At 45.1% G+C, this 16,163-nt stretch overlaps 2 protein-coding genes across 3 annotated transcripts in view; one reads left to right on the top strand and one right to left on the bottom strand.

Annotated features, from left to right (window-relative positions):
* LOC128908075 (transcription initiation factor TFIID subunit 4-like) overlaps positions 1–8,858 on the top strand; it is a 142,986-nt gene extending 134,128 nt beyond the window's left edge. The window contains exon 15 of the mRNA XM_054197616.1: positions 7,302–8,858. Within this exon, the coding sequence (XP_054053591.1) occupies positions 7,302–7,469 (168 nt within the window). The 3' untranslated portion in view covers positions 7,470–8,858. The remainder of the gene's footprint in view (positions 1–7,301) is intronic.
* A 426-nt stretch (positions 8,859–9,284) lies between these two features.
* The window catches only part of KCTD15 (potassium channel tetramerization domain containing 15), a 45,197-nt gene continuing 38,318 nt past the window's right edge, over positions 9,285–16,163 (bottom strand). For both annotated transcript variants that reach the window (XM_054197618.1, XM_054197617.1), the window contains exon 5: positions 9,285–12,284. In XM_054197618.1, the coding sequence (XP_054053593.1) occupies positions 12,129–12,284 (156 nt within the window). In that variant the 3' untranslated portion in view covers positions 9,285–12,128. The remainder of the gene's footprint in view (positions 12,285–16,163) is intronic.

Genomic DNA, 16,163 nt, shown 5'->3' with positions numbered 1-16,163 from the left:
TTTTTTCTCTGTCTTCTGTGCTTCGACTGGCAATATATGGAACAGCTTTATGATGTCTGTGTCTCACCCTGAAGAGGTGAGATAGAGCTAGCTCATGAAGTGTAGCTCATGAAGTGTCACGATGCCCCTCTTAGTGCTGATTTTGTCTTCATCAAAACCAGCTATGAATGAATCCAGTCCCCCCCAGCCACCCTGTCGCCTACGCTTGTTCTGCTCAGCATGTCTTCAGTAAGAGATAGACCAAAAAAGCAACCTTTACTGGCTAGCAATTATGTATATTTTAATTAGATATTTAAACAATTAAATTTTTCAGTTATATGTGTCTAGAGATTGATGAATGTCAAGAATATTTTAATTATTCTAAATTTCTGATTAAATGAAAGTGACAGTCATACAGGCTGAAAACGAAAGGGCTACCCCCTATGTAACACTGGGATGATTTTGAACTAATATCAAGGATTACCACGAGAAAATTCAGATGGGAATCAAATATGATTCAAGGAAAATGTGGATCCTGCAAGTTGGGCTGAAGGGCTTCTCCCAAAGTTGGCTTGACATTTCTTGACTCTGGAGCGAGAATATAGGATGTACAGCGTGACTGGGCTGGAGTAAGATGGGCAAGTCCTTTAAAAAAAAATAAAGAACAACCCAAAAAAACCCCCTGTGCTGTTATTGAAAGATGAGAAGGGAAAAGTACCACAATGCTTGAAAAATAACAATGAAAAAATTTGGCATGATTAGTATTTCAAAGGGAGCAGCACTTGATTAAACATTTGGAAAGCATGGGAGGAGAAACATTCCAAACAAAATGAAAATATACGTGTATGATGGAAACAGGATAAATAGAATATTCCACTCATAATTACCACTGCAAGAATGCAGCCCAAACTTAGAGTTCTTAATCAGGTAAAATTGTCATTGCTTTTAAGTCCAAGTAAGGCAGTGAATTGTGGTAGGTATGAGATGTTTGTGGATAAAGATGTTGGCAAGACCTACTGCTGCAGCGAAGAGCAGGTCCATGAGCAAAGTAAATGAAAAGACCTGGAGCCTGCACCGCCAAGCCAGTCGTCAGTGTGCTGTGAGAAGTCGGAGGGTACACGGCATCCATTTTTACTGCATACCGAGTGAGGGATGCAGAGAGATCTTGAACGGGTTAAAAGTCTTCACAGAACGTAGAGCTGTAGCTCTGTGCAGGAAAAACTGGAGGTTTTTCTTTCTCACATTAATGATTCAGATATCTGCATGGATAAACTGATTAAGAAGTCAAAATTAGTTGCAGCCTGGTTTCTTCCTAAGAATGCCCTGTTGAGGACTGGGCGGCTGAACATCCATCTCCCTTGAGCAGGTCAATGTCATGGCCCGTGGCTGCCTCACACTTCATACATGGGATGGGTTTCCATCAGGGCCAACTTCATCCACAGGATGGGTTTCCACTGGGGCAGCTTCATCCACAGGATGGATTTCCATCAGGGACAACTTCATCCGAAGGATGGGTTTCCATCGGGGCATCCCCAGTCCTTTCTCACTGAAGCACCGCGTAGCCTGGGTTTTGCCCTGCCCTCGCTCAGTCGGGGGATGCTGTCTCAGAGGACGCAGTAGATGGTCAGGTTGGGACAGACGCCGAGTTTTCTCAGATGGAAGTTTTTGGTGCGAGGCTGTTTTACAAAGCAGGTTTTCAATTATAATGGTACTTGCATATGTGCCTCAGCTAAACATAATAAAGGCAAAGCGCAGGTACATAGAAAGCGTTCTTCTTGTAATGGCAGCCCAGTGCTTCGGGTTGAAGTAGCATCATGTAATTATAAACTAAAGTGATCACATCTGAAGAAAAAATTTTCACTGTATCTACGTCTTAGTATGATTTACCTTCCTCTTATTATTTCTTAATATAAAAATTACTGCATGCTGTCTTTGAAATGTTGCAATTGTGTTGGTATTTGAAGTACTTGTAAATACTTGTGCAAATCAGGTTTTCTGATGTTTGTCTGCGGGGCGAGGTGTGTGTTTATGTGCCCAGGGGAAACGAGATGCATTTGCATCCAAGAGGGTGTAGCAAGCGGACGCGTGCCAAAACGGAGTCTGGAGGAACAGTTGCACTAAAATCGTGCAGGATAAAAACGTTTGCAAAGGAAAATAACTAGCTTCCGAAGAAATAATGGTATCTAATCTTCCCTGCAAATGGTGCTGATCTGAAGGCCTAAATGACAGCTCTTGGTGATGAATCTCGCTGGAGACACTTGCAAAGCCACCATATTGGGCGAATGAAGATGCACAGTCTTTTTGTAGATATAATTATATTTCATACAGTATTGTTAATCTTTGAGGTGCTGACAAACAGTTATTACTTACTTTTCTGTTCTTCAGGGGAATGCTGATTTAAGGATGTTTCGGCTCTCATTTAGATCAGTGAAATCATTACTATTAGCCTCAGTAGGTGCTGAATTAAACACTAAATTACGTGGAACAGCTAATCATACATAATATTATACCTGTTTTTCATGTACAAAGTGCCTCTCAGCCAAAGATCTAATAGCATTTTATGCAAGTAAACATCATCGCTGCAGAATATCTCCAGAATACTTCTTATGATCCAAGACCTCTTATTCATAAGAGCAGACTAATGTATACCTTGTCTTCCCACTCCTCTTCGGTGCACGGAGGCCGGAGAGACAAAATTCCTGGTGGTTTTTTTGCTCCGTAGATAGAGTGGCTTTGAATTGCTGCTGTAGGATTCCCACTTTGAGAGCCTGGCTTGAAGTGCAAGTCCGCCACGAGGATGTGCCGTGTCGCCTGGGAAGAAAACCAGCAGATCTTTTATCATTATTGCCTCGTCTCTCTGGGTCACGGAGAAGCAATAGCCGCAGTTCAAGACTGTGTTCAAAGGAGAGATGTCAGGACTGAATTGTTTTCTGGTGAAGGAAGGATGGATAAAATATTAAATGCAGTCTTCTATTTGCCCTTATCTTTGTGTTTCCCGACAGGAATGTTGCACTGTATTTCCATGGTTCTGTAATTCAAAGCTGAAGGTATACAGCTTTGTGAAAAAAATTGATTTAATTGTTCAATAGTAGAAATCACTGGTATAAAAATCAGTGTAGATTTTATACTACATCGTCTTTCTTAAGTGAAAGCACTTTTATCTCGAGCAAGGAACAGCACACTTCTGAGAGTTACTCGGTTTAATTTTCATACACCTGCTGAGGTAATTATTGTAATTTAATGCACAGAGACATTTTTACTTTCTGAGCAGGAGGGGAGTTTGCCCGGGACAGTCTCAGGAGAGATGTCTGTCTCTCAGCCCTCTTTCCCAGCAGCCTTTAGACCTTTCAGGAAATACGGATCAAATCCGGTGCCGGGGGCCAAGCGTAGGAAGGAGCTCGAGGCTGAAGCCCCTACAGCTGGCGTGTGAGGGGTGTGCTGGGCGCGGGGAGGAGAGCGATGCTGCTGCCGCCGGCGCAGGGGGAGCTCAGTGGGCTCTGGGGCCCGTTTGGCCCCGGGGCCACCCGTCCGCTGGGTGGGTGGTGGGGGGCAGATGCCGCGTGGTGCCGCCCCATGGGATGGCTGGTTAGTGAGGGTGGGAGAAGGACTCACCACAGAGGTCGTTCCGAAAAAGGGGAGGGTTTGGGAGGCGGCGAGGGGGGGTGTCTGTGATGGGTGGAGGGTTGTGCTGCAGCCGGGAATGCTTGTGGAGGGGGTAGGAGGTGATGAATGCTGTAGAGGATCCAGGTGTATTGTGGTGAGTAGGACCCGAGAAATGTTGGCTTCACGAGCTTCTCTGTGCGCAGGATTATTTCTTTTAATTTTTACCCAACTATAAGAGCATGTTTCTTTGGCACGTTGTTGTATATTTACCTACTGATATACCAAGTCTTTGGTCAGTGTTTCATTTGGAACCGTTTTTATTCCGCTTTTCCAACAGCACGAGTTTTCTCAGAGAGGACAATCATGAAAACACCAAACAGGCTGAGATGGGTGGCCCAAATCTCGTGTCACATCTGACAGAAATTCAGAATTGCTTCAGAATGGGCATACTGGACCAGTAATTACTCTGATTCTTCTTCTTAAGCCCTAATTTCAAGCTAGGTAGCTTCCAGCAGTTGAATTAAGGTTGACAGCCCAACACTGTTATTTGGAATCCTGTGAGCTGTGCGTGCGCCAGCTGTGTGTGTCCCACATGCACTGAAGCCCATTGCAGTAGTGGGACTCTGTTCGTGTGGCGCTTGGATTGCAGGTTAGCAGAGAACGTGGCACCATGGCCTTTTTGCAGATTCCTGTATTTGATTTTCCGCGAATTGATTTTCTCTTGGAGCGGGAATCGGGTGGGGGTCTCGGGGAAGCCCCGCCGTAGCTCCCCCAGGAACCGGTGGAGCAGAAAACACTTTGTTTTCCTCTGCTCACTGCCTTGCTGGCCCGGGGACCCCGTCAGGCACCGGCTGCCTCCGTGCGGTACCGAGAGTCAGGATGGAAGGGGATAAAAAGTTGCTGTAACTCATGTAACATAAGGAATCTCAAAATGAAGAGGCAGAAAGAGTTCATACATAAATTAAATGTGTTTTTTTTCCTCTCCTGGAACATCTTAAATTTCCCTTAAATTATAAATAGAAGTTCACTGATACAAAACCTAGTACTGATGTATATTTGAGTGGGTGTGATTTGGTAATAGCTTGGGTGTGGCAGGCCAGGAAATAAAGGATGTAAACAATTTACAACCATTAATTTTTTTATTAGAGCTTTTATCTTTGTAACTCTTACTAGTTGCCATAGATACAGACAACACAGGGCTTGTTTGGGATAATGAAAAGTCTGTCATGCTGATAAAAAATGTGATTTTTCTTGAGAAAAATCTGTATTACTTCAATTTCACTATTCTTTGCAATTAATTTTAGCTATGCTTGCATTCGTGTATCTAATTAAAAAATTGTGGCATTTAGTACTCTACATTTTTGTATAGCATCTGCAGAATAATTTTGAGTACGATGCAGTACCAAACAAATTGGTCTTTAATTGAAATTAGAGACCATATTGACAGATGTAAGTTACTGTTCTATCAGTTTACAGATGTGCTTCTGTGCTTTCTAAAACCATTCTTAGGATTTTTCCACCTTGTAAAACGACTGCAGAACATGATCAGGTAACTGAGTGGCTTAACCAAGCATGGCATAACCAAGCGCGGTTATGAATGTGCTGGGCCTCGTGTCCTGTGGGGATGTTGCATTGGGTACGTAGGCTCTTCCTAGGGAACGGTTCAGGACTTCAATGAATATGACTTATCCCATCTTAATTCCAGCTCCTCTGTGCAAAGGGAAAGCAGTTACTTGCTGTACGTGTACCTCAACGGATTCAAAAAATGTTTTTATATGAAGAAAAACTTTAAAAATTAAGTAGCTTTTCTGTTGACGTTTGGGAAGCGTGTGCGGGCTGGTTCTGGTCGGGTCTGCTACGGACAGTATTTTTGAATGAGTTGGTGGCAGCCACGTTTCTCACGAGTGTGGCTGTCCCCGCTCGGGAGCTGCAGTCAGGAGGAATCTGAAACAAGTGTTACTTGGGGCAGGGGGGAGAGATGCACCACGCGGGGAACGGAGAAGAAAGAAAAACATTTTTGAGTCAACTTGATTTCAAATGGAAACACCCCTGGTTTCTCGGAGAGCTGGAGCCAGTGGCAGCAGCCCTGGCAGGGTGGATGCAGGGGGGGGGCAGCTAAAGGGAGGGTGCCCTTCCAGAGCTGGGGGAGATACAGAGTTTAAATGCTGCTGTTTCTTGTAGGAATGCAAAGGGTTTTGGCGCAGAGGCTGAATTCAGAGCGGAGTCGATGGATTGTGCACTGGGGATGTGCCTGGCTTCAGCATGGATGAGCCGCCCTCGCGGGGCAGCACCTGCTTTTCCTGCGCGCGGGGAGGTTGGGGGGTAAATCAATTCATCTCTTAACAAAACTGCTCCGTGCTGGAGAACGGCGTCCCTCACATCAAATGCTCGTGGTGCTCCAAGGTTGTGGGCTTCTCCCTCCCTTGCCTGCAAGCGCAGCCACATCCAGTCACTGCGTTAAGCCTTTTGTGTTTGCGGTTTCCAGAGAATTGGGTTTGCCCCAATTCTGTGATTTAATAATCAGGTATAGGAGAAATAACTGGACCAGTGCAGTTCTGCCAGGCGGCGGCTGCTGCTGCACGGAGAGCAAAGCAACGGAGAACCCAGTGCTACGTCTTACTCGCCATATACCACATATGTTTCCCCTACAATCTTTCAGTAGTAAAATTACACTTAACTATATTTTTAATGTCTAAAATCAAGATCCTAGAATACGTATTTCCTGGGGAAAGCAAAGTATGTTATTAAGAGCAGCAGTAAGTAAATTTGGGATTTTAAAAATATTGAAAACTTCGCCAGATGTCTTAGAGGTTTGATAAATAATTTAAGTCTTTTTAGAGATTAAAACCTATTTTTCTAAGTTAGAACGGTTTATTTTGTCAGAAATCAGTTAGAATTAATAAAAACAATGGTCTCCTAAGGATGAAAAAAGGGTTGAACGTGTGCGTGTATCAGGTTTCAGTTTTAAACTCCACAAGACTTCAGAGCCTGTAATGAACATCCTTTCCGTTTCTAAATCCTCAGATCCCAGTCTTCTCGGGCCGTTGGTGGATTTCCCCTCTCTACAGAAAGCCAGGATGAGCTTTTCAGTAGCTGAGTAGCTTTGAACCAATCTAAACAAACAAAAAAATTATTTAACATAGGTCTAGAAAATAGTATACTGATGTTTGTCTTTATTATCACACAATGTCTGAGTCGTCGTGATTTTTCTATTTGACTTTTCCATCTCCCAGCAGACCCGGGGGAGGACTGGGGGCCCTGGGACTCGCAGCACCGTCCTGACGCACCACTGGCCTCTTCCCAGTGCGGTTCCCGGGATGTGGGAGAGGATGGGGCAGGCATTTGATATACTGAATATGGCTTTATCTCCTGCAAGTAGTTTTGTCCTTAAAAGGCTCCCGAAATTAAACTGGCCAAATACATCTACGGATAACGTGACTGCAGCAGGAGAATTAATCAGACATATTTGTTGTAAATGAACAAGGTGTAGCCTCACGTGTGTTTTCACTCGCGTTTCTTTACTCAGGTTCAGGTGGTGAGACTCAGAAGAACAGAGGAGAAAAAAAAAAAAATAATCTCACGTAACACTTTGAGAATTAGGCTCACAATAATCCATTTAAGATATTTAAAACGATCCAGCGGTTAACGGTTGTAACCCTGAGAGTGTGAGGAAGCTCAGTGCTGTTGAGCCTCCTGACGTCGCTGTGTTCTCTCTGTAGGGCCTCGCTGTGTCCGGCGGCGGCCAGGCCGGCGTGGGGACGCCTTCCTCCAGGCAGTACGCACGACAGAAAATAACTCGCGTAAACCTCAGGGACTTCATCTTCTACATGGAACAGGAGCGAGAAACGAGCCATTCTCTCCTGCTCTATCGAGCTCTGCTTAAATAAAGCCAAGAACTGTACTGATTTCTCCATACGGAAGCTCAACCTGCATTGAAAAGCTGTCATTTTAATGTGCCTTCTATTTTTTTCAGAAGTCAACGTTCCAGTAATTTTGTTTTGTAAAATTGTCAGACACATGCAATAAATTCCCTTTATGTAAAAAAAAAAAAAAAAAAAAAAAAATTATAAAAAACACACAAAAAAATGTGCAAAAGGTTTTGAAACGTTAAATCCACAGATGGAACCGACATGGAAGCCATGCTCCGTTCGGCCGCTGGGGCTGGAGTGGCCGGCGCCACGGTTCGGCTACGGGAGCGGCAGCAGCCGGCGGGAGCCGCTGCACGGCGAGGGCTGGGGCAGGTACGCGGGGCTGGGGCCGGGCCGGGGGCTCACCTCTACCCTCACCGCGGTGCTGGTTTGCTTTTCTCTTCGGTTTTACCGGCACAGTTTCCACCGACTAACCATGGCGATACCTGGTGTTATTTTAGATTAGTTATAATTGCAATTTTTTGCACAGTTCAGAGAATAGCCACTGCACACTCCCACAAATTTTATATATTTGGGATTTTTGCTTTTACTGCACAGCTCATTTCCTGAGCCATTTGCTAATCCAGATCCTAAGTGTATGGAATCTGCGCGTTTGGTCCCAGCGGAGTTCCCCGGACTCGCTTCTCGGTGTTTTCTAGAGCTCCTCAACCTTTTGCACATTTGTAGCGACTGGTTAGTAACACCAATCCAAGTTGGGTTTTATTTTCTGAAAAAAAAAAATAATCTTAATTTATTTATTGCAAAGAGTATGGTTTAATGGTGGTTTTAAAAGAGAGTATTGTTCAGTGAAGATTTTAGAGTATTCTATATGGATTTTTAAAGTCGCCATAGAGGAGGTTTTGGGGGTGTCCTGCTCCAGGGGCAGCAGGTGACGCCGCGGGGACCGGCCCAGCCCGACCCTCGCTTGGAGCGTGGGACCCGGGACTCCCGTCCGCGCAGGCTCATCAACAAGCAGCAGGACTTTCAGCGTAAGGAGTAGTTTTAAGTACTTAAAGGTGGGTGGATGCTTTTTAAATGCTTTGCTGAATTGGGATTTAAGGGGCCCACGGGGCAGCCGAGCCACCTCGGGGCCCGTCTCGGACACGGGGGTGGACAGGGATGGCTCCGGGCTGGGGGGCACGAGCTCTTGTACTTCCAACGTAACAGTATTAGCAGTAACCACGCAAGGGAGACCTTTGCTTATTTATCTTTTCAATTTTTACTATGTTATGCTTGCCACTTTTTTGAGGCAAATTTTTTTTTTTTTTTTGGATGGGAAACCATAGCGAAAGCACAAATAGAACTATTTGTCCAATAGTTTTAAAAACAAAAGTTTTAATTATTTTTTAAGGTTTATGAAAAGCAGAAGAAAATTTATACTGCTGCTATTTAGCCAAAAGATTATTCATAAGGTATTTAAGGCCAGGAAGTGTAAAATTATGTTTTAAATGTATTGATAATTTGTACATATTGTTTATAAAGGCCTTGTGTTTATTAGAATTACGTTATTTTGATGATTTCTGTACATACTCGTAAATACCCCCAATTTGTGTGAAAACATACTCCCTTATTTGTACTTATTTTGTAAAGAAATAAAACAATTTACTAAAGTAACACATCGAGTGACATACAGTATTAATTTATCAAACATGAATTTCACATTGTCTTGTAGTTCTTAAGCACTCTTCAGAAACAGTTTGCATTAAAATATTAACAGAATACCCACAAAGAAATATTAAAACCAAATAACTTCAACGTTTTGTTGTGCTGATTCTTATCCTTTGTCAAACATCTAATAAAGTTGTCAGCAGACCTCGATGCCGTTCGTGGAGCGCGGGGATGGGCTCGGCTGTGGCTCTCCGGGACGGGATGAGTCCAACGCTCCGCGGTGGGACGGGGCCCTGCAGAACGCGCCGGCCAAGACTCCCGTCTTCAAGCCACAGTTTCGGTGCTCAACAACAGGGAATCAGGACAATTCGGTTCCAATCAAATTAGGCGAAAAACCAGGCTACGTTTATTTTTTTGGTCTTCACACTAAAAACACTGGCTGGCTGCGCACCACAGCTTTACTGGAGTTTCTGCGATATTTTAAAACCTGTCTTAGCGACGCTGAGCAATGTTCTTAATTCAGTTATGTTGCTATGGTTTAAGGCCAGAAGTAAAAATTCAAATCAGTTTTTGCTGGTATTGCTGCCTAAAAAGATAGGGAAATAAGTAGAAAAGATAAAAATGAAACTGTAATAAACTTTAAATAAGTGACCTGAAGTTACTAACTAAAAGAACATGTCCTAACTTTTTTTTTTTTTCTTTTTTCCCCAAGGCATATTTCTTCTAACCAAGTGATTGTTTCCACATGTGGTCCTTGCCTTAGTGCTATTTGCAGTCAGTGCTGGGATGTCACGGCTCAAACTTTCCATCTCAAGTTCACACTGAACTGGGCTGGGGCGGCCCCGACGCCTTTCCCGTGGCCCCGCAGCGAACGGCCCCAAGTACCGAGGATGCTTTGAACTTAAAGCGAACTCAACGTATCAAAGTAATAAATAAAACACTTTTTTTTTTTTTTTTTTTTCCTTTTTGTAAGACATGGCTACATCAAGCTGAATGGAGCCAAAAGGCCGGAGGAGACGCAATCGGAAGTTCTCACCTCTTGCAAACACCGTGGGAGATACAGTGAGTGTGCCACCCTACTTGCTTATTTTTGATCGTTTACTTTACAGAAATGTTTATGGCATGAAGTACTGTATAAGAAATGTGCATACACAAATACATGACAATTATACGTTAAGTTCTTTACAATATTAAATGTATAATATACAATTCTACAGATATCTTACATACAAAGGTGAATGTTGTGCCATATATTCAAATATGGCAATGCCTAGCAACTTTAGAATGTCGTACAAGTATAAAACCACAAAATAAAATAACTTTACAGCTCTTTTAAAGTAGATAGATTCGCTGAACTGTTCTGCTGCGTTTAGCAGGCCAACGTGCATCAGCTGCGGCCTCCAGGAGATCGCCCAGGGGAGTAACCAAGGCGAGAGAACCCGCAGAGGTCTGATTTTCCATAGACAGGTATCCAGCCCTTTTCCAAAAATCAGACCCCTGCTGAGGCTGGACCGTGGCTACTCAGTCCAGCTCATCCCTTTTGAAAACACTAGTGAGGTGTTTATTTTGCCCGATTGCAATCATTTAGCCTTAAAGAATTGTTGACCACCGAAGGCTCTGTTCCTTGTTCCATATGGCCGTATTTACGCATCTAAAAAGAGTTTAATTAAAATCCAGCATCTACAACAGTATTCTATAAATTAACGTGGGAGAAACTAAATTGCGATTAACACGTGAATTAGTTACTGAGGACCCAATCATGCTAAAGCAGGATTTAGCAGAACGCTATTTATAACCTTGCACCTGCAGAGGCGGTGCCGTCTCCTGAGTTAGGGCGCCCTGCGAGCCAGGGCCGTGCTGCTCCGCCGAGGAGCAGGAGCCGCCTGCGGACAGCGGGCGTCGGGAAAGAGAAACGTTACACAGATAGAGAGAGGGCAGCTACAGAATCGGTATTTTAATCAGAGTTTAAAATAAGAGAGGAAAAACAATCTAAACAAAAGGTGGCTTGCTTTCGTCGGACAATGGCACTGGAGGGCTTTAACATCTTTTTGTGAAAATCCCAGACCCATAAAGAGTGGGCTTGCCCGAAATTCTTAATGCTTCTTCCTAAATGTGGGCTTATAACATGGGTAGTACGCGAGTGACGAGGGGTGGCAGAGCTTGCGTGGCAGAACCATGCTTCCTTGAGGATGCAAAACTTAACAGTTTCCGCGTCAAACAAGACTGGCTTTGAGAGAACTACAGCTCCGCGTTTGGTGTGTGACCCTCGTGGGATGGTGGATGGCATTTCACTTTGTGCTTCTAGATCCCTACTTTTGCAAATATTGCCAAAATCGGCCTTGTCTAATTTTTTTGTCCCTTTTTTGTTCGGTTTGTGTGGGGTTTTTTTAGTACTGAGCACCAGTTGACTAGAAATCGGTCCTTTTCTGATTCTGGATTCTGTCCACAGAGAGAGATTTCAGTTGGAAACGCTGTATAAAAATAAGCCATTTGCTAGCATGAGGGAGTACGATCACGGCAGTGTGACGTCGTGTACGGAGGTGTAAAGCACAGCTGATATGAAGGAGAGCGGCAGTCGGGGAAGACGCTCAGTGCAGTTTTTAGTGCTCCATCTTCCCCTCGGAGGCGCCCACTTCCACGTGTCGCAGCATCGGGGACCGCTGGAGCGGCCGTCGGAACTGTTTCTCCTGCTGATCTCGTCAAATTGCTTTAATTGGTCTTTCTGCAGAGTCCGATGGAGGGTCGGGGGTTTACGGAGCGTTGCCTTTCTCACCACGGCGGCGGTTGGGCCCACAGGACGTTCCCAGCGGGGCCGGAGCGCTGAGCGCGCTCGGGAATTTCATCGTGAAAAACGCACAACTGGTTTTTCAAATGCATTTCATGGCTGGCTATATGACAGGTAGTTTCAGAGTACCACTAATCGGCAACATAAAGTCAAAATCTGTTTGCTAATACTGTTTTGCAAATCCTTAGTGTTTCACGTAAGGGACTATTAAACACTTCTACGGTTACAAAGGAGTACGGGGGGGTCTAGTCCAGGGGCTCCTGTTTTATTCTGATTGTTGGGGTAGGTTGTGGTCGTCTGTCCTCGCGACACAGCACGTATTCGCTGAACTGAGAGGAATCCACCCCACCGCCGCACGAAGCTGCCACGTTAAATCCCTTCTGAAATAATCTTTCGAGCACCTGCAATGTGGGGGGAAAAAAAAGAATCAGATTAATATTTAGCAAATTTTAGTGATAAAAGCATTCAGGATTGAAATGATGGATTTAGTCTTTCGAGTCCTCGTTGAATGAATATTATTCAGCTATAATTCTATAACTTATTCTTAAATGACTACACTGTGATTAAAGTCTCGCTCTCAGCAAACCTCTGTAGAAAACAAAAATTAATCAAACAAATAAGCACTCTGCAGAGCAGCTTAGTACATTATATAGTAAAATACTGGGCTGCAGTGATATTGATGCTATCTCTTACTGCTTACAGAAAGCAACACTGGGCTTAAGTCGTAATAAAAAGTGTCCGTTATTCATTAGTAACGTGAACAGTTCTACAGAAAGGGGCTGAGAACATTTCTCAGCTCTTCCTTGGCAGATGAGAATGCATCAGGAGTCAGAGTGACGCTTCCACCAGATCTTCAGGAAAATGCAGCCGTGATTCTCCCCCGCCGGAAGGGAGCGATGCGTTTAGCAAAGCACGGCAGGGCCGGGATGCGCAGCCAAGACGGGGACAATAAGGAAACGTTCTGGCCCAAGAAAGAGGTTAATTTGTATTGCCCAAATATGTATTTTCTCCTTCTAAAGAAAAGTTGGTACAATTTAGATGCATGAATTTCGAGAAGCCAGAGGCAACTTTAATTTCTGAGGCTGTCACACAGCACATTACCCTAGGATATACTGATCTTGGCAATGTGATAGGGGCCGTGTTTTCACATGGCTGAGCGTGTTGATATATGGTTTCCCAGCAGAGCAGGGCGCACGCAGACTTTTCTCGGCGTTAGGTGAGAGCGGATCCAGACCCACCCTGGGCAGAACTGCACCGCAAGATCCACCGGAGGAGATGCTGTGCTCCCTCCCTGCACTGGCGGCTCCCCTGAGGCCAGGGCAGCAGCCTGGAAAAACGGCTCCTGCGTCCTTCTCCACTGACAAAGGCCACCAAGGGGAGCAGCCTGCACTGGTCTCCCAGTCTCGCCCAAGGCACCGCTCCCACCGCTCCGGCACGTGGGCCCAGGGCGCTGGAAGCCAACCTGAGGATTTACTAACCCCAATGAACTTGGTATCACCAGCATCCTTGTGGGACGGATGGCTGCCACCCATGACGACAGGGACTAAGCTGCTCAAAAACTTCACTCAACCTAGAGAAGTGTCTGAGCAATATACCCACCTGCAGACAGAGTCAACTCATGCTCTCACAGGTTTATGTTATAGAAATAATTTGCTTTTTTGTGTGTGTTTACTAGGCCTGTGAAGCACTTCAGCAGTAGATTAAGTACTGCAGTAGTACTTACAAGTCATACGTTTCAAGGCCCAAGCGGCCCATGCTACAGATCGTGCACCAGCCCTCTGCCCTCGCACACAGTCCCACGTGAAGCCACAGTGCGTTTTTTAGCGCGCCATTTCTTTCTGACTGAACGTTGGCTTTGCTTTCTCCAGAAACATCAGTTTGGAGCCTTGATTGAGGATGGCTGATTTCGAAAGGACAACTGTCCCCAGGGTGGTATCGTGGCGCGGTGCAAACCGTGGCAGCATCAGCTGGTTTCCACCCGCGGGATCCCTCCTTGGAGGCAGCCCGTGGTGCCCACCCGCGGGTTAGCCCATGGCGTGGGTTTCAGTGGGAACTGAAACTCTGTACTTGCTGCTCCGGCTGCAGGGACCGGGGAAGGAGAGGAGCTGCTCTGGCACAGCGTTGCCCACGCCATGCCGAAGCTGCTGGAAAACAGCTGCCCGAGGAGCTGTGCCTGGCCCTGGGACACGGGGACTCATGTTCTCGGGAAAGTCCCATCTGCCAAATCTCACTGACTTCTGCCCTGGCTTTTGTAGACTAAGAAAGTGGTAGAACTGAAGGACTGAAAAAGCCCTCCAGTGTATGGAAGAAAAATGAACCCAGAGGGATTAAAAGGGTGGTGGGAGGGAGTGGGTTCTCAAAATGTATTTTAAAACAGAGAGAGGGGGGAAAGTTTTACAAGTCTCTCATTTGTCTGGGCTGTAGGCAGCTTGCAGGACAGAAACGGGCTGCAGACACTAACGCTTCGTCCTGCTCAGAGACGGGGGCAGGAGTTTGAGAGGGCAGGAGGAGTAAGGCATCCTCCGACTGCTCTTTCACGGGCTGGGGGGTAGTTTGACTGTTTCGTGCGTCCCTGTTCCTAGACCTGGCGAGATGAAGGTGAGAGGCCACCCAGCTACAGGAAAGGAGACTTCTTCCATTGAACCGGAGAGCGAAACGGAGGATTGACAGGTAAGATTTCAGAGGGAGACGTGACTTCAAAATCCTTGCTAAAAACTTTTAAAAATCAATCTGCTGGCAAGACGAAACCAAGCACGGGGGTGCCCTTGGCTTGCCTCGGTCCAAAGCTATGGAAGGCTGCGTGTTAACAGAGGACTCCTCTCTACCGCGCCGGCTCTCTGCAAACACACAGTGCGGGCAGACGTTACACCTTAGAGCACCGCACACAGAACAAAGCGATTCGTTTTTGCTGCCTACGCGCTCGAAGGACTAGACTGCAGGCTATAATCTAGTGTTAAAAACCTCCGTATCATCAATTTTCTCAGCAAGAAACAAAACAGGCCGAATCCCGTAAACAACGCAGAGGATGTTTAAATATTGTAGAGTTTTGGGTGTAACGTGGATGAGGTTGAGCTCAGGTCGGGGGAGAAAGGCTCCTAAAGGCTGCTCCCGTGGGTGCTGAGCGCTGGTTTGTACGCGCCGGTGCACGAGGCTCAGCGGCACGTCGAACATGAACAGATTTAAATGCCATTTAGTGAATTTGCCTCCGTGCGCGTTACTTTTTCTGAAGGTAAGATGCAGGCAGAGGGAAACCAGTAAGCGTCTCTGAATCAAATCAGAGCTACTCTCCTGTAAATCTCCAAAGAGAATATGCCAAAAAGTAAATGAGTATCAGCTGTGATTCTCCTACGTACGGGGAGACAGACACACAATATTAAATAGAGGATTTGTGCTAGGATTTAATATACTCTCTCTTGCAGTATTCTGAGCACATCAAGATGCAGACTCTAGATTTTGTTGGAAGGTTTTCCAAATAGAAACATGATACTTTCACTTACTGCATTTCATTTAAATCTTGCAGAATACAAACAAATACAGTCTTAATTATGAAGATTCAATGTTCAACATATACGAGCATCACAGAATTTTCTCTAAGGTAAGCTCATGTATCTCACCAGAACCTCTTGCGAGGAGCTGAAAAAACAGCATCGGTCTTAAGAAAACTCTACACCTATATGTAATTAAAAATGGGCGTTGAATTAAGAGCTACTGTATTTTTTGGCTGCCGCTACCTACTCAGTCTTGATGTTCTTTGGTTTACATGCACAGTTCTTGACACAAAACATTCCATGAAAATATTTTCCAAAGATCCAAGGAATTTATAAATACTGCGGTGGTGCCACTAACACATTCAGGAGGTCAGGAGGAGACAGAAGTGATGTATCTCAGCAAACGGCAGGCAGACTTACCGTGTCACTCTCTGAGATTCCTTGGAAATAGTTCTGCTCTTCCAGCCGTTGCCCCTTCTAACCCATCTCCCTTAAGTCTGTGCATTTGCTTCACTGTACCCAGCTTCTGCCTTAATGCTGTTTTGCCAAAAACTCCTGGGGAGGGGAAGGGCAGCACCTACGTGCTGCCCCGAGTCCAGCAGAGCCCATGATAATTAGCGCTGATTTCATCAGCCTTTGGTCTCAGAAACGCATCATTTTCCAGAAAGTGTTTGAAAACACTTTCTATTAATTATATAGTAAAATGATGTAATTTAGTAAAATGATGTAATTTAATAGTATTACTTAGACTGTGGACTCTTTGACAGAAATTTTTTTTCACAACGTGAACTT

Source organism: Rissa tridactyla, chromosome 4, assembly GCF_028500815.1.
Source record: "Rissa tridactyla isolate bRisTri1 chromosome 4, bRisTri1.patW.cur.20221130, whole genome shotgun sequence".
NCBI lineage: Eukaryota > Metazoa > Chordata > Aves > Charadriiformes > Laridae > Rissa > Rissa tridactyla.
Note: the sequence above shows the minus strand (reverse complement) of the source record. Positions and strands in the feature narration are given on the sequence as shown.